The sequence below is a fragment of the Tympanuchus pallidicinctus genome, unplaced genomic scaffold (genome assembly GCF_026119805.1).
Source record: "Tympanuchus pallidicinctus isolate F22 unplaced genomic scaffold, pur_lepc_1.0 scaffold6, whole genome shotgun sequence".
In the NCBI taxonomy this organism is placed as follows: domain Eukaryota; kingdom Metazoa; phylum Chordata; class Aves; order Galliformes; family Phasianidae; genus Tympanuchus; species Tympanuchus pallidicinctus.
Genome location: NW_026294780.1, coordinates 35,515,253 through 35,543,123, shown reverse-complemented (window position 1 = coordinate 35,543,123; position 27,871 = coordinate 35,515,253). Strand labels below are relative to the sequence as shown.

General features: G+C 35.7%; 1 protein-coding gene across 2 annotated transcripts in view; it reads right to left on the bottom strand.

Annotated features, from left to right (window-relative positions):
• Positions 1 to 22,732: 22,732 nt before the first annotated feature.
• PCDH9 (protocadherin 9) overlaps positions 22,733 to 27,871 on the bottom strand; it is a 724,127-nt gene continuing 718,988 nt past the window's right edge. For both annotated transcript variants that reach the window (XM_052705569.1, XM_052705565.1), the window contains one exon: positions 22,733 to 27,374. In XM_052705569.1, the coding sequence (XP_052561529.1) occupies positions 27,001 to 27,374 (374 nt within the window). In that variant the 3' untranslated portion in view covers positions 22,733 to 27,000. The remainder of the gene's footprint in view (positions 27,375 to 27,871) is intronic.

Here is a 27,871-nt window from a genome sequence, read left to right as displayed (position 1 = left end):
TTTTGAGACATATTCTCTCTTTTTATTAAGCAATAATAACAATTGTTTTTCACAGTAGTACAAAATGATAAAAGAGAAAATTTGCAAATGTCTGAAGTATACTTGCAAGTTTTCCTTTCCTTAACTTCACTAATCAGTAACTTTTGTTTACTAAAATGAACATATTATTCTTCCTATTTTTATCACTTCTGCCTTACTCAGTTTGAAGAGTTCAGTTGTCATTGAGACTCTTACATATATTGTCATTGATGCAATCACATCTAAGAGGATAAATATATAAATCTAGGAATGCTCAGGATGCTCATGTCAATTAGCTTACAGTGCCACAATTTTTTCAAGGATTCTTTCCTATATACTGAAAAGATACATCAGAGATTTAAGGGATTTTAAAGGATTGTGCAAATGAAAACTCTGCAGTATGAAGGGTATCAATTGACAACATTGTCAACTGATATTTCTCTTGGAATTAAGCAGAAGAGAGTTGTGTGTTTACTCAGTGAAGAAGAAAAAGTTCTAAAGAAATATTCATCTCATCTTAATATAGATGTCTAAAAGAGTCTGGCTTATGGGCTCTGTGAAGTGTCTCTTCCACTGCAGTGACAATAATGTATGATTGAAGTTACTGGATCAGATAGGGCTAAATATATTTAAGGATAGATTAAATTAACTCTACAGCAAAGTATTCTAGTCATTCAAAATGTTTATTTATGGATGTTTTCTTCTTTGATTCTCTAAAAATGTTGAATGATATACATGTTATGGCATAAACAGAATTGCTCTTACATACCATTAACTAATCAGTTTGCTGAAGTTTGTATATTGCCCTTTGATCAGGCAGATCTCCCCTGGACATTATCATCCTCTCTACATTATTTGATTTTAATTCTTTTTATAACACTTCCTATCAAAAGTCTAGAAAAGTGAATACTTCTGCTTATTGCTATGGACTTACTTTTCTTCTTGTTAGTCCTAGTATTATTTCTCCAGAAATTCAGTCATATATATTACTCTTTTCTTCTCACAGCCAGAATATTAAGGCATTGAGTCAGTTAACACAGAATACAACGACTGTCTTTTGAATTAATTTATGTTATCTAAGGAGTCTACACAGAAATTACAAGTATAGCATACAATCCACAGGTCACTCATACTCTGGAGTTGGCATTGAAAATCATGGTAGGCTGCATAAGGCAACTAGAACAATGTTATCTGCTGATATCCTGGTAATGGATTATGTGAGAGCTCATTGGCTCAATTCCTATGTGAATTCTGATCTTCATTCTTTTCAGGTAAGCTAGTTAGATTAGATTTGCTAGATTTATTCTTTTTTTATATATTTTTATTTTTGTTTTCTGGTAAAAAAAAAAATAATTAAATATGACTTATTACTTGACTTTCTCCATCAATCTTATTCCTGCAAAGTCATATAATATAACTGCTATAGGAGAATTCTGTTTTTACTTAAAAAACATTAATGTGGGTATGTAAATGTCTGTATATTGGAAGAATAGCTTCCACTGTGCTCAGTGATCAAATCAGTTCAACTGCCCACATATTTCTATCTATGGCTATTTGAGTTGGTGTAACAATACTCTCTCTAGAATCTACTATTATTTCAGAGGGCTGAAAGACACTTATAAGACCCATGTCTTATGTACAGGCTCATGCATGTAGACATGATTTTCTTAGGAAGTCTCAAATCAGTGACATTTACCTATGTGCAGGTGATTCAGTCAAGCCCCAAGCTGAATTTCTTTCTAAGTTTTTCTGACAGTAATGGAAGCTCTAGCACTTAGTCTGAGTAACAAACACACAGAAATCTGAACTTGAGTCTTTAAGTCATTCTGATCTTCATTACAATAGATTTTATACCAGAAATGATTATAATACTTCTATACATATAGGATAATCCTCTGACACCTACAGGTGGCAATACAAATACACTGAAGAGAAGAAAAAACAACATGGTTTTACAATTTCCTTTCTCAACAAAGTTATATGCAGTCACTACAACACAGTAATGCTAACACTGCTCTCAATCTAGCAATGAAAACTGTGAAAACTTTCGTCATACGAAGTTAAGCAGTATTTTCTTTTCTGATTTTGGATTTTTAATAAGTTTTTTGACATAAGCAAATCCAAAGCTCAACACACACCTATGCAATCAAGTGAAAGCTAAACATATTTGTTTCAACCCTTTTGTCCTAGTTATCACGCTAGAATATGAGGCATAAGAATTATTCACCTAATCCACTATTGCAAGGCTCTATAGGACCTAGGGCAGAGAGGAGTAGCCCTTAATTACTGAGGGTAGTCTGAACTCAGGAGAACGGCAGTGCTATTTTTATTCTAATTACAGAATTTGCTTAACTGACACTAATCCAAGATATCATTTTATCTCATTTCAAGTATGTTTTATGATGATTTCCCCAAACTTTAATTCAATTGGTTAAGCATCATTCTTCTGCTAAATCATCTTGGGCCACAGATCAGTGTTCAAAACCTGCACAAATGGTGAGGTTAACAAGTCATTTCCCATTACTTCACTTATATCTTTCATAAGTAAGTGCAAATTATGACATCAATCCCCTCTGCACAGAAATCCAAGATTAATAAAATATGTATGACAGGAATAGCTATTATTACAATTATTAAAAAGAATGAGAAGAGTTTTCTTTCTTTTGGACAGCAAACAAATTATAGGCACCTCTGTGATGCTGTTTTTCAAAACTGCTTAACAGTCAATGAGATTTTCAAAAATTCCTCTGCTCAGATCTAAATAGGATTTCACTGAAGGCAGTGGGAAAAATTCTGGTGACTAGAACTGTTGCTGTTTAATACTGCAGTTGAAAGGGGGAAAAGTGAAAAAAAAAAAAAAAAAAAGAATACTGAAGGACCCAAATGAAATCTGGCTTTCATATGCGATATATATGCAGAAATGAACTTTTTCTTTTAATAAGTACTAAATTACTTAATTTAGCACTTGAAAACAAGGGGAAAAGTCATTTCTCTAGTATTTTAAATAATCAGCACCATAAATGTAGTAAAATCTGTAGAATATAATTCACTGAAAAGTAATGATGTAAAACTAAATCACAACGATTCAGTTATTGAACGAATTGAAATAGATACAGGTGATAGATACAATTGATACATATCTTTAGTCTTCCACATGTAGAATCATAGAATCATAAAATAATAAAGAATAGAAAATATCACTAAGATCACTTAGTCCAGTCACTGATCCATCACCACCATGCCCAATAACCCATGTCCCTCAGTGCTACATTTACCCTTTTCTAGAAAAGCTGCAGGGATGGTGACATCACCACCTCCCTGGGCAACCTGTTCTAATAGCTCACACTCCTACTGAGAAGAAAGTTTTCCTAATACAACTTGAATCTTCCCTGGCACAATGTGAGGCTATTACCTCTCATTCTATGACGGCATAGAAGAAGCCAATCCTCAGCTTGATACAACCTCCTTTCAGGTAGTGACTTATTGTGCTGTTACAGTACATGCTACATTTTTAAGACCTAGCCCATATTGCTGTAGCATTTCTGGACACTAGATCCATTTTATGAGCTTCCTGGAGAAAAGAAATCAGATTCATTTCAGAGAGGTGTCTCTTTTGTGGAGGTGATCATTTATTGCCTTTTTACCCAATTAGCTGAAAGAACTAACATACATATACATTTACTTCTAATATGCATTTAGATGAACTCAAATATTTTGAGACTTACAAAAAGTAAACTAAAATACAAAAACTATAAAGTAGATAAGATAGTAATAATAATAAAATGCTCCACACTTCAGCAAAGACAAAACTATGTGTAACTCTAAATTAAAAAAAAAAAAAAAAAACATTAAAAAAAGGGAAAAAAAAAAGAAAATAATGGGATAGCAAAACAAACAAACAAACAAACAAAACACCACCATAACAGAATAATTAGGATGAAAATCCAGGGGTCTTTGAGTACAGAAAAATAAACTATATAATATATAGTGAAAATGTACAGAGGAAATATCATTAAAATATCATGCATAAGAATACATTTCCATTTTTACCATAGTTACTACATTCCCCTAGAAAGACAGTGTTCTCATTACCATTTGTAACGTTCCTGTTAAGAAGTGGCAATATTAGACATTAATGTGTTTGGTTCTCCTTTAATTTATGATTCACTTCTTACTTTAATGAGATCTGCTCTACAGTCCATAAAATAATTGTTATGGTAAACTGACTTTTTAAAATTAGCTACACACCAGTTGGTCCAGAAACCTATTCCTCTGGACTATTCATGCAAAAAATACCTTTGTGTGAAGCTCTTTCCAAATGTGTAATGACTGGAGCAAGTCCAGAAATTTGCCTGCAGAGTCTCTCTGCATGATTGCCACCGAAAGACTCTTACAGTGTCTTTCCTCAATAAAGTTATGGTCAGGGTTACTGCAAAGTAGAAATGCTGACACTGCTTTCAGCCTAACAATAAAAGTCATGTATCTGTCTTGTACAAAGTTAGAACAGTTTCCTAAAAAAAGAAAAAAAAAAAATAAAAAAATCCTAAACTCCCTGCTTTTCATTGCTATGTCACAGCTTTCTGTCGCAGAACCTGTTCAAGAAATCGCAGAAGGGGAAAAAATGAGATTTCCTGGTTCTCCTGGTCTCATTAAATTATTTCAGTGTGATATAGCATGACTCCTTCTATGATCTAGTGACCCGTCTGGTAGACGAGGGAAAGGCTCGTCTTTTTATGTTTATGTAGACTGCCTAGACTTCAGCAAAGCCTTTGACACTGTCTCCCACAGTATTCTCCTGCAGAAGCTGGTAGCTCTGGCTTGGACAGGTACACTCTTGGCTGGATAAGGAATTGGCTGGAAGGCCGGGCCCAGAGAGTGGTAGTGAACTGAACAAAAGCATAATGAAGAGCTGGTTTCACGTTTCAGAGAAGAAAGCAGAAATTACTTACCATGGTAGCTCACACATTTTTTTCTCACACAATTACTTCTGTAGAAGACACTGGGTGCAGACAGACAGGGAACAGTCCTGGTACAGGCCTCAAAAGTCTTTCTAAATGGTTGAGTATTTTGACTTCACTGCTTGGCAACTCCACTTTCACTTTTCATGAGAGGAATTTTTAGACAAGAGTTGTAATTGCAGACAGTACAGGGAGTTGGAAATCTGCTAATATTTCTAGAGAATAGGCATTTGTAGTGTTCCTAGCATAACAGGAATTAGAAGTTTTAGAAAGTTGTCACTTGTTTTTGTGTAATAGAGATAAGGAGAGTATGTTTGAATAGAGCAAGTCTTAATCCTCTGTTATAAACCATATCGAAAAAAAACCCAAACCTAATACTTGTGTGCTTTACATACGCCCTGAACAGTTGGCTCAGATCCTGGCTTACACACAGAACTGATGTAAAATTTTGTGCTTCTGGTAGCTGACAGAATCATAGAATTATTTGGGTTGGAAAGGATTTGAAGGATCATGTAATTCCACCCCACTGCTATGGGCAGGGGTGACAACCACTAGATCAGGTTGCTCAGAACCCCCTTCCAGTCTGATCTTGAACACTTCCAGGTAATAGGATATTTACAACTTTTCTGGGCAACCTGTTCTAGCACCTCAGTGAAAATATTCCCTGACATCTAATTTAAATCTTCCCTCCCTGGGTTTAAAACCATTCTCCCTTGTCCTATTACTATCTATGCAGGTAAGAAGTTATTTCCCTCATGTTTATAAACTTCTTTTAAATACGGGAAGGCCACAATGAGGTTTCTTCACAGCCTTCTCTTTTACATGTTGAACAAGCCCAGTTCCTTTTGCCTACCTTCCTAGGAAAGGTGCTCCAGCCCTTGGATCATCTTTGCGGCCCTCTTCTGGACCCTCTCCAAAAGTACGCATTTTTCCTGTGTTGGGGATCCCAGACCTGACATACATGATGGCAGAGTAGAGATGGACAATCACTTTCCTCGCTCTGCAGGCCATCTCTCTTCTGATGCAGCCCAGGATACTTTCAGTCTTACAGTCTGCAAGTGCACACTGCTGGTTCATATTAAGTCTTTGTCTATCAGAACCCCTGTGTTCTTCTTGTCAACTCTGATCTCAGTGAATTCTCTCAGTCTGTGTACATATGTGTGATTACACTAATTCAAGTGCAACACCTTGCACTTCACTGAACCTCATAAAGTTCACATGGGCCCACCTTTCGACTTTATCATGGTCCCTCTGGATGGCATCCTTTCCCTTTGACATATCAACTGCACAACTGACTCAGTTAGGTGTCATCCACAAACTTCCCGAGAGTTTGGTGAGTTTGGCCCTTGATCCCATTTTTTATGTCATCTGTGATAAAGAGTAGCAGCCCCAAGACAAACATTTTGGACTAGATGATCTTGTAGGTCATTTCCAACCTTGTGATTCTATGATTCTATGACTTTTGAAATATGATAAAGTGGTGTAGACAGTGACATCAGCCAGCTCCTTCAGAATCCTGGTATGTATTGTCTGGTTCCATTGACTTATACACATTCATTCTCATGAGGTAGTCTCAGACTTGCTCTGACCTTCCTATGAGGAGCAGTTTGCTCACCCAGCTCCCACCAAGAGACCTTTTAACCATCTGATGCATATATGACTTCCAGTTTGTTATCCTAAACTTCCCTAAGATGATAAATAAAGTAGTACATTTCTATTATTATGAAACACTGCTACCATGCTGTGTTGGTAGCTACACAGAAAATTTCTCAGGTAATAAAAAGAGAATGTGCACCTTCAAAATTCAGGGGTTATCACATTCTTTTGGATAATCTGGAGGAGCATATTTTTGTGATATCAACTTGAAGAATCAGCCCAGGTAGGCTCTGATAAGTCCCTGAATCATTCAGTAGTGATAGGGATTTCCCCACCACTGCATCAATAAGATATAAAGAGAAAAAAAGGTTTCATGCCTTTCTTGAACTGTGAGCAATCTATTACAGAAATTTCATTTTCAAAATTGCATTGTTTTAACATTAAAAATTCCCAGGCTCTGTGAATTTCTTTTCATTCAGAGCAAATAACAGTCACCAAAATAAAAAATTGCCTCTTATTCATGTAAGTAATGGAAGATTTCCCTGATTTTTCTCCCAAAATTAAACAATGAGTTTACATCATCAAGAGGATGATGGAGGATCAGGAGGATCAGGAGGATTACATGATCAAGAGGAGACTGTTGACAAGGCCTTCTTGCTTCAGCTGCAGGAGGTGTCATGCTTGCGGGCTCTTGTTCTGATGGGGGATTTCAACCACGTGGATATCTGCTGGGATAGTTGCATGGCGAGTGGCAGATAATCCAGGAGATTCCTAAAGTCTGTTGAGGACAACTTCCTGGTCCACGTAACAGATGGACCAACCAAGATAAAGCCTTACTGGACCTGGTGCTCACTAATGCAGAGGAGAACATTAGAGGGGTTAAGATTGGAGGCACCTTGGGCTGTAGTTATTATGCCTTGGTGGAGTTTGTGATATTGAAGAATGCAGGCCTGAGCAGAGACAAAAGCAGAGCTAGGAGAGTTTGCTTTAGAAGAGCAAACTTCTGGCTGCTGGGTGGGATACCCTGGGAAACTCTCCCATGGGCACAGAACAGAGCTGGCAGCTCTTTAAGAACACCCTTCTGAGAGCGTAATGGCTCTGCATCCATCCCACAGCGGAAGTTGAGCAGGGGAGGCAGGTGACCATCATGGCTGTGCAAGGACCTGCAGCTTAAACTGAGAGAAAAGAAGGGAATGTACGGAAAGTGGAAGCAGGGTTGTGTAGCCTGGGAGGAATACAGGGATGTTGTCCATTCATGCAGAGATAAGATTAGGAAAGCCAAGGCACAAATGGAGCTGAACTTGGTGAGGGACATGAAAGAAGGAGTTCTACAGGTACATAGGCAGGAGGAGACAGGCCAAGGAGAGTGTTCCCCCTCTGTTGAAAGGTAATGGAAAGCTTCTTTCTCAGACACAGAAAAAGCTGAGGTACTCAGTGAGTGCTTTGCCTCAGTCTTCACAGGTCAGACTTCTTGTGTCTGCCAGGGCCATGTGCCTCTAGGTGAGGGTGCGGGGAGCAGTTTCTGTCCCACTGTAATGGTGGAACAGGTCCAAGACCTCCTCATGAAATTGAACATATACAAGTCCATGGGATCAGATAATATCCATCCTAGGATTCTGAATGAGATGGCTGATGTGGTTGCCAAGCTGCTCCGCATCATATTTGAAAAATCATGGTTGTCTGCTGAAGTCCCCAGTGACTGGAAAAAGGGAAACATTACTCCCATTTTTAAGAAAGGGAGAAAGGAAGACCTGGGGAGCTACAGACCAGTGAGCCTCACCTCTGTGCCTGGGAAGATCATGGAGCAGATCTTCCTAGAAGTTCTGTTAAGGCGCACACGATATAAAGAGGTGATTTGAGACAGCCAACATGGCTTCACCAAGGGCAGGACTTGTCTGATTAATCTGGTGGCCTTCTATGATGGAGTGACGGCTTTGGTGGATGGGGGAAGGACGGTGGATGTCACCTATCTGGACTTCTGCAAAGCCTTTGATATGGTCCCTCATCATATCCTTCTCTCTAAATTGGAGAGGTGTGGATTTGAAGGATGGACTATTTGATGGATCAGGAATTGGCTGGCTGGACACAACCAGTGTTGCGATTAATGGTTCTGTGTCAGGGTGGAGGCCGGTCACAATCAGTGTCCCTCAGGGGTCAGTCTTGGGACCAATGCTCTTCAACACCTTCATCAGTGACATAGACAATGGCATCGAGTGCATCCTCAGCAAGTTGTGGATGCCCCATCCCTGGAAGCATTCAAGGCCTGGGTGGATGTTGCTCTGGGCAGCCTAGTCTAGTGGTTGGTGATCCTGCACATAGTAGGGGGGTTGAAACTAATTGATCATTGCAGTCCTTTTCAACCCAGGCCATTCTGTGATTCTGTGAGTCTATGATTCTATGATCATAATAAAAATACCGATGTTTAGCTTTTCAGTTATACTGCTTTTGTTCCTGTGAATGCAATTCTTTACAAAAGAGCGGATGATTATTATCAAAGCAAAAGGCTTCTTAGAGGTAGAAGAGTTTAAGAATTATATACATAAAGAAAACAACAACCAAAATAGAAAAACAAACAAACAAACAAAACACCCTAGTAAAAATTGTGCAAAGCAGAGAAGATGCTATTTGAAAACGCTTTCCCAGTACCATGAAGACAAACAAACTACATGCCAAAAGCCCCAGTGGAACCCTCCGTTAGTTAGAAATATTCAGAAAACAGGAAAAAAAAAAAAAAAGCTTTGTAATATTACCTAAATTGTTGATAAACATGCAACGCTCCCACTCAGAAAGACACAAATCACATTATTAAGCCTCTAGAAGTACCATGCATGACAGTAATCTATCATTAGACTTCAAAAACAAAAACAAAAACAAAAACAAGCCCTGCTTTATAAATGAAACTCAAATGAACCAGGATTATTCGTCATCATGAAGCAACGAGAGAAATGGCAAAATGATTCAATGAGACATTTGAAATTTTTCTCATTTGAACTGCTTCAGCATCAGGAGTTGTTCAAATGTAAAGAGAATCTGCCTTTTCTCTGAAAATCTTAAAGTATTATGGCTGGAAGAAAAAGGGTCATCTTCAAGGAGATCCTCTAAAGAAGACTGCAAATATCTGTAAAATATATTAAACAGTAAACTATATAAACATAATTTAAACTCACTTAAATTGGAAGTACTCTTCCTAGCACTTTAGAATTTATCTATATAAATAGCATAAGTAGCATAAAACATGCTGATCTATCAAGTCATTAGCAGACTTAGTCAGCACACGTTTATTTCCAGATGTTCTGTGTCTTGCTCCGTAGGTCTGTGATATAGGAATCTTCACTAGCTCCCTTCCTCATGAAAAAATTGTTTCATTTTCCAAGGAGGCAAGTTTTCTTGGATTCTGGAGCAAAAATAAGCTATTGCCTATAACCTATAAACATTACCTATTGAACTTGATATTTGAAAATCCACAAAGTGCATCTGTGTTAAGTTTACAGTAGTATAAACCAGATGATCAGAAACAAAGTAGCAGAAATATGTGGCATAGATAATTCAGTAAATTGCAGTGAGTATGACTTTTTAAAACAATTATGTTGTGTTTTAACAGTCAAACCTAAATCCTTGCACTAAAACAGAAAACAGCACTTAAAGAATTTTGGACAGCAATCAATCAAAATGTCCCATAACAGTATCAACTAGACCTTTACTTACTTGAACATATATAAATGAACATATATAAATGCTATAAATTTCTAGTGTATCCTTTGAGGCTATTTTTTAAGTAGAAACAAACAAGTACATACAGAGCATTTTTAAATTAATAAATCCTCAGGGAGAAAAACAGACTTGTTACATACTTATAGGAGGGGTTCAATTTATTTGAAATAGTTGCACTTGGAAGTCTTTTCATATATGCTGGTTTTGGACATAGGAGGATGGAAGGGAAAAGAAGGGAAATGTTATCTACAAATATTTTTGTTCATTCCTGATGATTGCAGTCTCACAACTGCAATATTCAACGGAGAGTAAGAGACAGAAGGTAGAATTTAGTTTTGTTTTCCAAAAGGCAGAAAGACTGAAAAACAACAAGGTCTATGTAGCCTGTTAGTGATTTATTTTATATTTTAGGAAGCTCTTTGTTTTTTTCTTTGCTCTGTCAACTCACTTTAAATTTTGTGGAGAGTACAAAGTGAGGCAGCTATGCCAGCAAAATAATAAAGACAAAGCAGTACTTAGACTTCCTTCAGGGTATCAAGGCATCATTTTGTGAAGGACTTTTTATGAAGCCTTTAAGGAGACTTGTAATGGGATAAGGATTAAAGGCTACTGTGAGTAATTTGGTATTTAGGAAATAGGATATATTTTTCCTTCACAGAGGAAATAAAAAGATCCATTGCTAAACGGGAAATAACCTTACACTGAACATTATTAGCACTGGCATTCTTTATTGTTTGGACTAAATGGCAAACAATCTGATGCCCAAATCTGAGGAATACTTACAAATTGCCAATTTCATGGAAAGAACTGGATGAAACATGATAGCTTACAAAGGATCTGGCAGGAACCTACGTGATTCCATATACTAGTTAAGCCAGTTTAATTAACCACATGTGCTTCCTTAGAGAAGACTGAAAAAGACAAGAACTTCAATGGGAGCTAATAAATGTAGACAAATGAGGAGGAGAATCAGAGAAAAAATGGCACATTAGAGGCAACAATCTTCATAAAGAATAATTTGATATGAACTACTCATATATATTTGTGGGTGCTAAATAAACTATAGTCAATAAGACTAAGCCCATTGGAAGCTTACTGGTTTTTAATTTAAACATTAGAAAAATAAAATAAGTAAATCTTAAAATGAAATAGAAAATAATGCAAAAGGAAAAGTACTCTGGCATCAGTATGTAATTTAGCAGTACCATCACCTGAACCACTTATCAACTCTAATCACCTACTATAATATAGATTATAATCAGAAAAATTAACGTCAGTTCAGAAGAGAACAACACAGTCCATGTCAAATTTAATACCCTAGCATTATGTAGTTTGTAATAAACCTGGAGGGGAAAACAAACAAACAAACAAACAAACAACAACAAAACAACCCTGCAGCATATACTGTATATACCATTAATGAATTTGCATAACCTTTGAAGTTGGGAGATCTCTTTTACTCTCTTCCATAAAAATTGATAAAATAGATGAAATAGATTCCATCAAAAATAAGTCTGAGGAGTATTTTAGACAGAGGGCTTTCTGTTCTTTTCTTTCTTAGACTTTTGACACAAAAGCAAATAATATTTACCCTTTAGTTTCAATGGGATATAAAAAAGACAGGACAGAGCTTCCAGACATTTTTTCCTTTTTCTGGAGGGTATGTCCACACACACGAAAAATCACTACAGGAATGGGACTTACTTCAGAAGTATCTGCATTTTATCCATCTGGCTAGTAGTAGAGGAGTTACCTATCTGCAAAACTGAAGCCAGAACAGTGATAAGACAACAAAAGTTTTGGACTCTACTTTATATGATCTCAGTGTTTGGCTAGTTACCCTTTCAAAGTCAAAGGAATGAGTGGAAGGCAGCAAATGAGAAGGAGCATTTACATTAAGGCATAAGTTTTCTCTGTAGATAACGCAAAGATGGTAGATCTATTGAGATAGCTTTTTTTTTTTTTTTTTTAAATTTTATCATTTTCTCATTGTCCTGAATGATATGAACATATTAGACAAGTCCTATAACCTTAGTTATATTTAGCACTTGCTATACATAAGCAGATGTCCTCTGTCAGCGTAAGCCTACTTCTTTATCTATACACTCAAATTCATTAGACATTTAACTCCCTACTGCCAGTTGTGATCAAAGTATGGTCCTTACATGAGGCATTTGCTAGTTTATAGCAAGAGATAAGTAACACAAATGCTCTTTACATGCTATCAATTCATAGCAGACTTGTGAATTTGGCAAGCAGAATATTTCCTATTTTAAACATTGGAAGCCAGGATAAAGGAAAAGAAAAAAAAAAAAAAAGAAAAGAAAGAAAAAAAAAAACTTTAGAGGAAAGCAATACCATTTTGTCCCCCTGATTTTACTACTAATAGTTTATCTTTGAGAAAGCCTAGAATAAAACACAACTTTTTGTACTGCATCATGAGGTTCAAAATATAGGTTACTTCAATGTCCAGTGTCAGCTCAGTGCTGAATGGTAGATCACATTAAAAGTCTACAAAGCAGCAATTTGCTGAATGGTTTGAAGACATGGACTGGTAATGACATACATGACTTCTAGACAAATGTCATCTGCACCATCTGTGGGCCATATTGTGCATCAGATGGCAAGATAAAATTTGCAGTAAGAAAGTTTCAAAGTAGAGCTATGTTCCAGGGACTGCAGCCATGATCATCATGGAACAGCTGCAGTAGGCTGGTCACATGCCTAGGGTAAAAGACACTGGTATCCCACAGCAGCTGTTGAGCTGTGGACTTGAAGAAGGAGACCACGGCCAGAACAGACAGATGAGCCACTTCAAGGATACACTAAAATACAACCTCAAGCAATAAAAATCAAGGTGTATCACAAAAACAGTAGGATTGTACAACACAGTCCTATTTGAAGAGACACAGCTGAACTTAAACTTACTAGCAGAATCATGCAAGGTTCTTGTAACGTCTTGTTGAGGACAGAGGTCTCCTACTAAGAGGCCACTACTGTTCCCTACTAGCCTATGCGTTTGGTTTCGTTACAAAGTGAAGGAAGTGCAGGTTAATCTGACTACATCTGGCTCTCCAATGGAGGCAGAAAGCAAATCTTAACCAGAGAACTAAGGCCATCCTGGTACTAGTGATCCTGCTCATCTGAGAACATCCGTTGCACCTATATTAAGAAAAAAATATATTTAAAAACAAATGTCATGGAGTTAACAGGATCAATCTATGCCCATGACATGGGGGCAGTAGGCTGCTGCCGTTCCCCCCTCCTTCTTGGCCCCACAAAATGGGAAGGAAGGAAGGAAGGAAGGAAGGAAGGAAGGAAGGAAGGAAGGAAGGAAGGAAGGAAGGAAGGAAGGAAGGAAGGAAGGAAGGAAGGAAGGAAGGAAGGAAGGAAGGAAGGAAGGAAGGAAGGAAGGAAGGAAGGAAGGGAGGAAGGGAGGAAGGGAGGAAGGGAGGAAGGGAGGAAGGGAGGAAGGGAGGAAGGGAGGAAGGGAGGAAGGGAGGAAGGGAGGAAGGGAGGAAGGGAGGAAGGGAGGAAGGGAGGAAGGGAGGAAGGGAGGAAGGGAGGAAGGGAGGAAGGGAGGAAGGGAGGAGGGGAGGAAGGGAGGGAGGGAGGGAGGGAGGGAGGGAGGGAGGGAGGGAGGGAGGAAAAAAAAACAGCAGCAACAATATATGGAGGAAAACTTATTTTACTAACTATGATACTAGAATGCAAGATAACACAATATAATACAATCTAATTGAAATTGAGACTAATAAATCAAATAAGATCGAAGAGAGAGAGAGTTACTGAGACCTAGTCAAACCTGAAAAGCTTGGAACGGTTAGGAAAGCACCCTCCAGCACCCAGTGCCAGGCAGTAAGAGACCGCCCCACCTGGAAGGGCCAGCTTCCATGACTTCTGTAATGTATAGGGGTATAGGTACCTGGAATTGGAGCATTAACACTTTAACTCCCAGTGCACTACATGATGTTATGATGCGGAATACTGAAAAACGAAAAACATAAAACCATGACAACAAATCAAACAAACAAACAACAACAAAAAAAAACCAATCAAGAACACTTAGGAGTACATGCAAATCTAGTGGAAAAAAATGTCATTTCATTAATGTAGTTCTGCTTTGCTTTAAATTGTTTTGATTTTTTCAGCTCCTAAATTAATTCTGAACAAAACAATGGGAAGTATTTTCTTCAATCCTGAAGGGCAGCATAACAAAACAAAAACAAACAAACAAACAAAAGTTGTTTTCAAAGAATGGTTCCTTTTGTGAAAATCACTCAGTAGGTATTGTCTCTCATTTAAGTAAAGAAGAAATTTAGTTTTAAATATCTGCATAAATTGCAGCTGAAGCAAGACAAAATGAATGTATTGGTATTAATTTAAAAGCCTGGGTTGAAATATAGTAAATCTAGTCTCAAATGGCATTTTAAAAAAATACTTCAATGAAGTTGTGCAGAAAAATATTTTTTCCTTTTATAGTATGATAGGCAAGTTTGAATTAATTTCATTCGATTTGAGATCAAGTTTTCAGTATCTCAGAATACATGGAACTAACTAGTACATTTGTGTATGACCTCAATTGCCTTCTGGATTTACAATAAGTCTCTTCAATATAACAGCAACAACAACAACAACAAAATACTGTTTCTATGGCATGTTAATAACATTCAGTTCAAACGAGCCAATGCAGGAAAGTACACATTATCTTTTCATTATACATAAATTATGAATGAATGAATGAATTGATTTTATTCTATTTTTAGCTTTAAAATTCAATGGGAAATTAAGTATCAGAGGGTGTTTAGCATGTAGGGAAACTATTAAACCTTTGACTAAAAAAAACACCCGAATCCATCCTATTTATCCTTCTAAACAGTGGTCACAATAGTTACAATAAGTGTGATTCATCTGATTAAAAGTGAATTTCCTGCAGGATTGTAGGTATTCTAGTTCTCATCAGAGTTGTAACAAATGTTTTTTCCTGACATTTGCATGCACACTGTCAAAAATATGTATATTTATATGCAGAAGACATCTCCAGTTAGAAATCCAGACTCAGAAAATATCAACACTGTTTTATCACATCTGCGATTCAGTCATTTCATACACACTGCAGTTAACATCCCATTTCTAGATATATTCACAAAATGCTTTCTCTAGCTACATGCCCATTATTATTTTTTTTTCCTGGGGCTGTGAGTACCAATCAAGAGTGTCTAAAATGAAGCCTTGGCTGCCTGACCAACTAAAGGGCAAAACAGAACACTCTTTCCGGAAAGCTTACAAAGATTCAGTGTGGAGGAGGTCCTACAGGATTATGAAGTCTGTGATTTGATAAAATGTGTCACTCACCTTGGATATAATAGGAGATTCTTCAGTAGAGCAGAAATAGATAGAGGACTGATTTTTTTCTCCTTTCTGAAGGTGCTCATTCTGGTCTATTTAGATTAATGTAGTTATTTTGTTTGGATTGGTTTGGGTTTTTTTTTTTCTTTGTTTGCTTGTTTCTTAAAGCAAAACAGTGCCATTCCAAGAACAAATATGAGCTCACAGTCCACTCAGATTGCTCTTTATAATGTGCAAAATCCTTCTGTTTATCTTCCCCTTGAGGAATGTAGGCCTCTGTTCATAAGCTGGACATTATTGAGTTTTTCAGTGCTACAGAGTCCTCTGTCATGCTTCCCCCCCCCCCCCCCCCCTCCCCCGGGACAAACAAAATGAAGAATCTCATCATCAAGTAAGCATTTGTTTTAACGCTGTTCACTTATTATTTGTGCAGTTGTTTCTGCTTTTAAGCAGGCTCACTGCCCCTTCCTGTATGAAATGCTAAATAATGAAAGACCTGATGCAAAGAAAAATATCCATTCAAAGGGAAAGAGGCTTCATGCTGCTTATCAAACGCCACTGTCTCTACCTGAAAGAAGCTGGTGGTTCTTGAGCAGCAGAAGACAAGTTACCAGTCAGTGATGGTTATAGTTTCCTTATGAGTATCTTACTGCTGCCTTAGCTTAGTCTGAATTGCTCGTAAAATCTACCTACTTCTTCCTTGAGATGTGTTAGTCTTCCCTTCTTTACTGTAGTAGCGTCCAAGACTGTGGAAACTCCAAACAGTACTAGTAACACTATCTGTAATGCAGAGGGCTTGAGGGGAGATTGTTTGGGTGGCACTTCTCTAGAAATCTTACAAATTTATGTTTATAGACTTTGGGAGGCAACATACATGTATTGGAAGCTGCAGGGAAGGGTAAGAGTAATTGCCTGGACTCATTTGAACGAACTTCTGGAGTGCTGTATAGATATATTTTTAATTCAAGCACTGTGGGAGATGTTGACTTCGGATGAGTATCTTAGTCTGTAGTTTTTCACTCCACCCATTCCTTAGTTTGACTGTGTTGATTGCATCTTTATTGGAAATGTCTATCCCACATGATTATTCATGATATTTTAACAAGAGTTGGAGTATCACAACAGCTGATACCCCAGACACTTGCCAAACAGAATGTAAAATTTCCTCTTAGTAGCAGAATTGATATTAAAAATGGATATCTATTTCAGGATGATATCTATTTAGTTGAATCAGTTGCATAGTCAAGAATTTTAGAAAGTATGTAATAGATTTGTCAACTTGTATTTAAATTGAGCTGTTACTGCATTGTTATTTTGAATATTCAGAACTTGAAAGATGACTGGCAGAACATGGAAAGAATAAGAAGAATATACAGTCTAGGTTTTGGAAAAAAAGAAAGCTTCTTCGGTAAAAAATGCATCAGCTAAATCACGTTCTTGGACCTTATACAGTCAGTGAAAGCCAGCACAAAGTGTGTTTATCCTGAGCAAGAGTACTGGCTAATATAAAACGTATATACATGTATATAAATGTATATATTAAAAGTACTCAAAGGATTATGATTTAGCTCTTGCCATTCTCCATCTCTTAGGAAAGGTTGAGAATGTGTCTATTCACTTGCATTTCAGGCTTGGATGTCGTGTTTTGAGGATAAGAGGCTAACTGATTAGAGCTAGTGAACATCTCAATGAATCAGCATTTCTCTAAGTCAGTGGAGAAACTTGCTGGAAACACTGGAACTCTGAATATGCATAAAGCCTACATCTGCAAACACTTAATAGGAAATTAAAACTCTTGGAAGTCACCTGCTAATTTTAGTACCCATAGGAAGATGTAGTGCTGATGTATCTATAGTTACATGCTATAATTTGGTGTAGATCATTCTAAGCTAAGATTAATGTTCCCTTTTACTATTCAGTGTAGAGTAATTGTCAGTTACACAGAAGGAATACTTGGGGGCATATGAGTTTAAGAATTCTATGACTACTCTGACATATCCTTTCATCCTTACTTGGTGTAATGACCGCTGACATGAACACTGCTGTTTGGACTAATCTATCTCCCACTGAAATCAAAGGGAGTTTTTAAAACAGGAACCTTTGCAGAATAGATAACTTGAAGAACAACAACTACAAAAAAAAAAAAAAAAAAAAAAAAAAAAAAAAAAGCTACACAAAGTATTACAAATTCCTCTATTGACAGAACTGCCAACTATTTATTTTGGCAAGATACCATCTTCACAACCTCTGGATCTGATCAGTTGCTGCCAATTATGAAAAAAGTAAAAAAAATAAAAAAATAAAAAAATAAATGGGGTGGCAAATATAGGAGAAGAGCAGTGAATTCAGAATAGCTACTCTTCGTCCATGGGCCTATTATCATATTTATTCTTGCATTGAAATACAAGAAGTACTGGAGCGAATGACATCTTTATATGTTTAGTAGATTCAACATCAACCAGTCCATAGTAAAGCCAGCCAGATTAATGGAAAATAGAGAGGAAATAGTGTTTTGGTGGCTGCATATCCTGAAAAATGCAATTTAATTTTCTTCTTTTTTGTTGTTTTGTTCTCATTTTTAAGCGCTTCTTTTGTTTAGCAGTTGGTTCAAACACACCAACACATCAATGAGTGTTAAGCAGAATTTCAGTAATTTTGGAAATTTACAGACTGAGACCTCATTAAATCAGTACTGTCCCTTTTGAAATCATCCATGACTACTCCCAATGCTAATATAGTTGATTTAGTAATTATGCAATTGTTCAGGACCAAAGAATTACAGTCCATGACTGCAAGCCTGTTATAAACAGTAATCATGCATTTGATCTTCTAAAATTGCAGAGAAATTAAATTTCTTTGTACTCCTCACAAAATAACCACTTTTTGACAGAATGTATATTTATGTTAAATATTGCCTATAAGTTTACTGAGTCAGCCTTCAGCACGGTAATTGGGATATACACAGTGGGGCATCAAAAAAAAACAAATAAATAAAGAAGCAATATTAGCATTGCATTTGTCTTCAGTTAGATGTTTTACAAAGAAAAAATAATCTGAAAGTCTTGAACACATCTTTCTCCCATCCTTCCACATATTTATTTATTTACTTATTTATTGTATTGTTCTTGCTTTGTTTTTTAACAATTAGGTTCACATAATAGCTTCATTCTCATTCATCGTTTTTTTGAGTTTTTCATGTTTTCCATATTAGTGATAAATTATTTAACATGGCAAAGGATCTAGAGACAGCTTTTAGCTACTAAGTTTAGAACAGGTTCTGCTCTCTGATTCCCTATGTAGCAGAGAACTAGTTTCTAATCTTGGGGATATTCTGGAAGTCTTAAAACAAAACTGTTTATTATTTAGAAACCTTGAGGTTATTTTAAAGGTTGCTCTCTTGTGCACCTAACACTAAGAAACCCAAGACTTATCTAAGATTGTATCCCACACCGGTCCATAGACTCATCATGTTGCAATCAGATTTCAGAATAAAGTTTAGAAAATAAAGTTTAGAACCATCAGGAAGTATAACTGTCCATTATGTCCTTCAGTGTGGTTCCTGAAGAAAAGAAGAAAACAAGCAGTGTGTTGTTAAATCAGTCAGTATAAGAATGCAGTTCTGGCTAAATGTATAGACCTTTGTATATTTTGCTTTCACAACACAGTTCAGGTTTGTGGGATTTTTTTGTGTGTATGTGGAAAAAACAAAACAAAACAAAACCAATTATCTTTATGTGATTGCCTTTTTTTTTTTTGTTTTTCCCCTGAGGACTTAACACCACATGGTGGACAGTAATTATGCATGATCTTTATCAATAATGTAGAAGTAACTACTTATTGAAGATAGCTTAAGTGTTCTAGGAGTACAAGATCATGAAGAAAAAAACAAAAACCTATGCCATTCCATGTGATAAATCATACAACTGGAAAAAGTTCTAAAAAATACAAAAATAAAAAAAAATTCAAAAGTATATAAACTGTAAACAGAATCCAAACTTACTCTTTCCCAAAGAAAACAAACTATAAAACAGTATTATTAAAAACACCAAGCAATAGCTATTAACCTGAAATTACTCTCTTGAAAAAATTTCTTTATTCAATATTAAGAAGGATATAATAGGAGGTCCGCTCCAAAGGTAATGCCTCCTACTTCATTATGTTGTCCCACAACATAGGGCAGATACCTGTAGTGTGGAAGTAGAGGCTGAACCTTTCCACCAATATTCCATTACATTTTGTTGCTATGTGGCAGATGGCAGCAGAGTGGCAGTCTAACAGAATGGCATCTCACATGGAAGTGAGTATGAAGCAAAGGTGTGTCACTGAATTCCTCCATGAGGAAAAAATTGCACCCACTGACTTTCATTTATGCTTGCTGAATGTCTATGGAGATCCAAGAGTGGATGTGAGCACAGTGAGGTGTTGGGTGATATATTAAAGGGGTGGTGAGAGACACGGTCACCTGTTGCAGATTTAAGCATGCTGTATGAAGGCTCTTGTTCATTGACAGTGAAAACACGTAGCTAATAGTAGTAAATATATTGAAAAATAGTTCTTTGTGGCTGAGAAATGGCTCTACCAAATATGTTATTGCAGTCCTTGTATCTCTTGTAGCTTCAAGGCGTCACTTTTACAGCTACCTTTGTACTCATTACACAATAATTAAACAGTGAAGTGCAATAGAAAAAAAAAGTATTTTTTCCATTCATACAAAATTGGATTTTTATTTTCATGTGATTAAAATTCTTTAATGTCGCTTTGAATTAATTGAAATATCAGGTGAAAACACAACTGTTTTTATAACCTATATCTTTCTGCATAACATAGCACATGGAAATAAATATATTATTTTCTACTACATCTTTGTCAGTTATGATCTTTTCCATAAGAGGAGAGAGGTGAGAAAGATGGTAGAAGTGTCAGAGTAGTTAATCTGAAATGTAATCAATTGTGTATTATCTTCTTTGTTTGATGGTCTTTGCAAATTGGTAACATGATTTTTTACTAATTTCAGTTTATGGATAATTTGCAAGCTATCTGTAACTAATTTTTTTTTAACAATTTGATACTCATAATTCATTAGCCTTTGTTATTGAAATCACTTGACATTGTTTCTGGTCTTCATACACATTTGACAGGAAGATACATTTTTTAGTGTATACATTTGAGCGATGTATGTACATACTGCATAAATTTAGAACTTCTTGAAAGAATGTGAATACAAAACCAAAATGTCCAGTGTGGTATACACTAGGAACCCTCAACTGCCTTAGGTCCAGTATACCATTTTATGGTACTGCAGCGCTTCTCCAGAAGACAACAATAACCTATCTGTGGAATACTGCGTTGAGTGAAAAGGCAGAAGATGAATTTTGCCATGTGATATTAAGTGAAATTCTAGCTTTTTAAGTTAAAAATTCACATTTATTTTAATGTAGCTAAGAGTCACCAAAAACAATTCTCAGTTTTGTCTATAAGAAATGTTTGAGTTCATTCTAGTTGGCTCTCTCTACAGTACAAAGATGGAAGTGGGCTCTATCAGGTTTCTCAATCATCTGTTAAATCAGCTATTTAATATAGCACTCTTTGACTCTACCCCTCCCCCAATTTAGGCTTATGCTATCTTTTCCTAAAGAGTGAAGAATGGATGTTCATTTATTGTAACTATAGTAAACAATTACTACAGATTGTATTATACATTTATTTTAGAGCCGATTCAGAGTATAGATTTCATCCTAATTTCATTTGTGAGTAGAGGCAAACAGATACTTAAAAGTCATTGGGGCATTCAGAGTTACATGAGAAAATGTTATATTAGTTTTTCTTTTGACTTGGACTATGTGCAAGGAGAAAGTAAACACATAGAAAGACACATTCTTAAAACTCATATCACTAATAAATATTGTTATAGGTATATATTTAGACAAAAGAAGAAACAGTTATAATTCCCGTACAGTACTTACCCATTTAACATTATCACATGGTTGTACAAACAGGATTATAACAAGCAAAAGAAAGCACTTTATTTAATGAATAAATAATCAAAAGCATTGGTGAGGGTAGTCTTAAGAATATGCTGCTTCATACATTCTAAAGTACATCAAACAACAAAATCAATAATCCCAAAATTCCATTAAATAATACTGAGTAATTATGTGATTGATAATATTTAAGTATATATATAATCTATATATATATGTGTGTATATAATCATATCATTATGAATAATTAAGGTATCTATTTACATGCCATGCAATATTAGAATGTGTTGCAATACCTAGGCACAACAGGTGATGTAAAAATGGCTGTGGTAAAAAAAAAAAAATAAATAAATAAGTCATGGTGTTTAAGATAAGGGTCATTTATTTATTTCAGTTCTTTCTTTTTCTAGTACACAATGAGAAATGGAGATCCTTTCTGGTAGTTAAAAGCATACTTTTGTTATAGGATAATTAAGTAGCAGTGTTAAAGCTGTAGGTAGAGAAATGAACTGTTGTAGTTAGAGAAAGCATTCATGCTTCAAAACTTAGCATATGGCATGCATGTCTGTGATATTATTCTCACTGTGGACGCTGTCTTGTCAAATGCTGAGCTTCTACAAAAGGGTGATTGGTGCTATGTTTTAGAGAAATCAACTGCACTAATTGTCTCAGAGAGCTGCACAGTATTTTGCAAGATAAGGATCCATGCCTTTATCGGCACATAAATTCCATTAGTCTTCAATGAAGTGATGTGTCTACATGAAAAAAAAAAAAAAAAAAAGCTTCTAATTCTGCATTTATTAACATTAATTTCAGTTTATGGATAAACTACAATGAGTTTTTTGAATTTCGAGATTACAAATTTGTTTCTTTTCAAGCATTTGCTAATCTACTGCATACTAAAGGATTTGCTATTTTTATTAGTAAATGTGGGCCAGATCCTGACATTTTTCTTCACAAGTGGTTCATGATAGCTTGAAAAGTCAGAACCTGTTCCTTTGCTTCATGACCTTGCTATGCCTAATTGGTTGAGAACAAAAAAAAAAAAAAGAGATAAATAAATAAATAAATAAATAAAAGCTGTGTAAGTATTACATTGGAGAAGCCAAACTGAAAAAAAAAAAAAAAGAGGCGCAGTGTTATGGGATAATTATATTTGATGGGTACGTTCACAAAAGTGACCAGCAGTGAATGTTGAAAATCTAATATTAATTTATTCTGAGCTTGACTTTCCACTAAATTTAACTGATTTACATCTCTGAGTGATATTGTATCATGTTTCCTACAGAGTAAAACATGATGCACAGCTCCAGAATTGGTTATGAAAACTTTCTACACCGCAGAAAGGACAGGAAGCATATAAATTAAATAAAATTGAGGTTTTGAAATACAATTATGCCTAACTGTATTAAAGAAGAAATAACTTAGCATTTAGAGATGATGCTGTGAGTACGTAGTTGCTTTCACTATCTGAATTGGCACACGTGAGCACACATGCTCAAGAGAACTTTTACTGTTCATCTTTCTCAGGGCAAGTCTACATGTCAGAAGGAAGATCTATCATCTGAATCAGGTAAATATTTTGTGGTCTCAGCAAGTTAGTCTTACCACAGTGTACTTGTTCTTCTGTCTGGACTGGATATAATAGCACTGCAGTGTTCCTATATAATTAGGAATATTTTTGTAACCCATTTTAGAGGTATCCCTAAACTTCTAAACTACTATTAGTCTTGTCTAATCTATGGTCAAGTCCTAATATTCTTTCTGATCATGATTCCTATTCATAACTTGCTAAAAGATAATCACCACATTGGATAAATAATGTGATCATTATCATTGTCTTCATATCTATTAAAATTGATGTTCTCCTTAATATAAGCACTCCTTAATTCTGCTCCATATACATTTTTGTCTTTCAAGACAATTGCTTGGGAAAGATGTTCTAAATAGTAAGAGTTTCACACAGACAGAGATTAAGGATTAACAAAATCCATAAACTTTCTATTTAGATAAAGAGCTTTGGTCAGCAACAATAAAAATAATGAAACTTTGAAAAAAAGTTTATCTTTTTAGTAGTCCTTTCAAATGTGTACGTAAAATAATAACAATGATAAATAAATCTTCCTATCTGAAGAAACAAAGCTAGAACTGGCATGAGAATGGCATCCATATCATGCCAGCTTACCAATAATTTTAAGTTATCTTTTACTTCGAAGATATGTAGAAAACTTCAGTAAGGTTCAGCCACCTTCTAATTCTGTGCAGTGGGATTAGCTTTTTATTTTTAAAGTCTCTCGTCTGGAATATCACTAAATTCCTATCAATATCTAACTTTGATTTACATATATATATTCTTATTTTTCTGTTTTATACAGCAGTACTAATATTCATGGTTGACCAAAAGGAATGAGTACATTCTGAATATAGGCTTAGAGCCAATTTCAGGCGCTGTGAAACCCATTGGTTTACAGATGGGATTGAGTCCTCATTGCTAGAGGTATTTATTTCTTTATTTCTTGCATGTTTGTTTTGTTGATTTAATATGATAAGTATATAAAAGTTAGTTGAGGCTTTAAGGATTTAGAACTATTAAAAAAAAAAAAAAAAAAAAAAAAAAAACCAAGATGGGAAAGAAATTACCTGCAAGAAATTTCAATCATATTTATTTGTGCTCTTCCTACACAGGTTGATGGCAGCAAAATAGTACTCTCTCTTTCTGTGGCATTATTAGCATCATTGTGAGTTCTGATTTGTGAAGAAGTAAATTTCTGTCCTTCAGAGATTTCTTTTTCAAATATAATCTGTTTAAAAAGGCACTTAAAATAGTTGGTGTTATTTGAGTTTGCAAATATTTATGGTATTTCTAGTTTTAATATAGAACTTGATGCACCTCTACTTTGAAACTCAGCGTGTTCAAAAATAGGTTACTTTTACTGTTACTTCTTTTTCAAGATTGCTTGCCTTTTTTCCTCCACCACGCTGCAACAAAAGTCATTATATAATCTTGCACACTTTCTTGTAAGAAAGTATTTGCTGTGTTTTCTCTGTTCTCAAAAGGAACACTGACCTGTGCTAAATGCTAACCTTTCCATAAGCTAGCTGTACAAAGACTTGTGAAAGAATGCTTATTACATGTATTTATGCATATCTAATTAATCTGGGCCAGATTATGTCATCTTTGTTCTGGGTAAGTAAAACTTTATGCTACTTAAATAATCCTTTTAAACAAACTCCTACTTACTAGAGGAACAACAGAATATGGCCCTCAGCATTTATCATTTGTGTATATTCCATTCTAATACATATCTATGAGAACCAAATGGACCATGATATGCTTAAACAAAAACCTGGAAATTCAGAATGAAGCAAACAAATAACAAAAGAAACAACAGGAATCATGTCCCTTAGGCATCTGCCCAAGAACTAACACAACACAATCAGGAATTCAGAACATTTATTGCAAGAGCTCAATAACTAAATAATGTTGAACTGGCAAAGCAGTAACAAGGATAACTGGTTAGATATTTATTCTGTCAAAGTCATCAAACACCCCTCACAAACTGACATAAGTACTGCAATAAGCAATGCACCCCTAACCCATTTAATGCCGTTTATAATGTGGAAGAAGAAAATAATGTGAATTACTATGTACAAAAGAATAAAGAAGAAAAAAATAATGTGTTTGTGGTAAGAATAAAATCACCTTCAGGTTATTTAACTGTTATTTTAAGATTGATGTTTCACTGTGGCATAACTTCTGCTTTTTTATATTTTTCTGCAAGGACGTTTTTTAAACTTTTGCATGCTATTTATTTGTGTAAATAATCTGTCATGCTTTAACAAAAACAATCTAAGAATGTTTGGACTTGGATTTGCTTTGCGTGCAACTTAGATCTTATTAACATTAGTAGTCACTCTGCTGGTTTGACGGAGGTGACATGATACTGGTACCTGCCAGGCATTGACCAACTATGATAACAAACAATTAAACAGCAATAATTAGAGATTTAACCCTTTATTTCCCCCAACTAGCCTACCAGGAGAATGCTCTGTTACATCATGAAGGCACAACACATTAAATATTCTCTGGCTATGGTCTAAAAACGCTCGTGTTACTACAACATTAACGCAGATGAAGATCCACACAAATGCTGCTGTTTCAGCAATACAAACTGTCTTAAGTATAGACACACACTTGCCCAATTGGAAAAACATGATTATTGTATTTTCTTCCTCTATAATTTCCTTCATAAATTCCAGCTGAGATCAATGTCAGCTGCCACTCATTAAATTCCAGGCTGAAGCTAACTTGATCAAGGATTCCATATTAGCAGCTTTCTCCCTTACTCACTGTATCAACAAGAATCTAAATACTCCTCTGTTCTGCAGTTTCCCTGTTTTATGAAACAGAATGGAAGTTAAAAAAAAAGTTGCAATTTTTTAAAGCCCTTACACATGCCCTTTCTCTGCTTAATATTTGGAAAAAACCAACCAAACAAAAAAAAACTACCTTAATGCCTGCATCACTCGCTACTACTAGAAAGAAAAAAACATTTTTCTTCTTGCTCTCCTTTCTACCAGCAACCTTCTCTCTCACCTCATCAATCTTTTTTTTATTATTATTTTTTATTTTTTTTTCTCCTTTTAACACAAGTGTTTTGAGTTCCTTGGAACACTGTGTGTCAGACAGATTACTAACACAGAAACACCATCACTGAAAATGAAAGCAAAACAACAGGAAGCAAATGAAGAAAGTAAAAAGCAACTCTGAAACACAGAAATATGCTACCGTATCTTTTCAAGTGAATGTTATAAGTACACAAATTTTGTAAGTAATAATTGTTTCTATTTACAAGTATTTGAACACTGATTGACTTATAAGTGTCCACTAGCATTAATAGCACAATAGGTTTAATGTTTACAGTTTCAGTTGTTTTGTTTGCTATATGTTCTCAAGTATAATGGTCCCAGCATAGATCAATGACAACAAAAGCACAATTTTCTAACTGGATATTCTTTTCAATCATTTCAATCCAATGAGCTTTCTCGCTCTCCCACTCTCAAAATGTATCTTCTGTTGTTCATAGCAGCAGTCCAGGGTCAAAAAAAAAAACAAAACACAACAAACCAAACAATAAAAGAATATTCTCAAACTGGAGAGATTGCTGCAGAGTTTAATCATGTCTATTTAACAAAACCACACAACTAGTAGGAACTCTTTCATCTTGCAGGACATCATATCTTCCACGGTGCTAACATAAAGATATGCATATCTCTGCTAGGCAAAGCATAGTTCTAGAGGTCTACTCAGTACATAAAGCTCTGACACACAAACAGTATTAGCAAGTCTAAGTAGGCTAAAGTCATTGGCCCAAAGTAACCGTTTCTTATAGCTGGTGCTCCTTTGGACTCTCAGCAGCTCCTGAGGCCTGTTTATAAGACTTCAAGTTGGCCAGAGGAATATCAGTCATGTGATTGCCAGTGTTGAAATGGCCTTCACTGGAACCATACTGCTTTCTATCACTGAACTGGTTTCTGTTGCTATCTTCTTTCCAGGTCCTGGTCAGTGTGTGTCCATTAACTAATTTGTCCTTCTTAACCCATTCTTTCTGAGATGCAAAGGTAGACATAGGAGACTTTGGCTGTTGGTATGGACCCAGGCTGGGAGGCATCCAACAATTATCTGAATGACCCAAAACCAGGCATTCTTGAGTACACATCTCTGTCGCTTCAGCTAATCCTCTTGGCCCAAGAGGCCCATCTGTAGTAGAAGAAAAACAAACAAATAAAAATAACAACAACAAAACAGAAAGAAGAAAGAGAGAGAGAGAGGAGAAAAAATGACATATTAGATTTTGATATTTGACATAAAACGTACACATATACTTCCTGAGAAAATTTACAATGATTCTGAAAAAAATATTGCGTCTTTCACAAAACCTGTTGTGTTCATGGTAAATCCTAGATACTTCTTCATTGTGGTGAAGTGATTGCTTTATAGCCCATGTACTCTGGACATGCAATCTCTACATATATGCATACACAGTTTTCAAAAGATGATTAAATTAGCCCTAAATTATCAGTCTTTGGTTCTACTCTGAATAAACTTAACTCTTCAATCACACTGAGAATACAGAAGTAGGTAGGTGAAAATATCACTCTTGCAGATGCTGAGCGAGAATTTATACTCCTTGTAAAGGCCTATATTCTGGATGCATGCTTATGCTTTGATCTCACCTTATGCCTTTAATGCTTTGA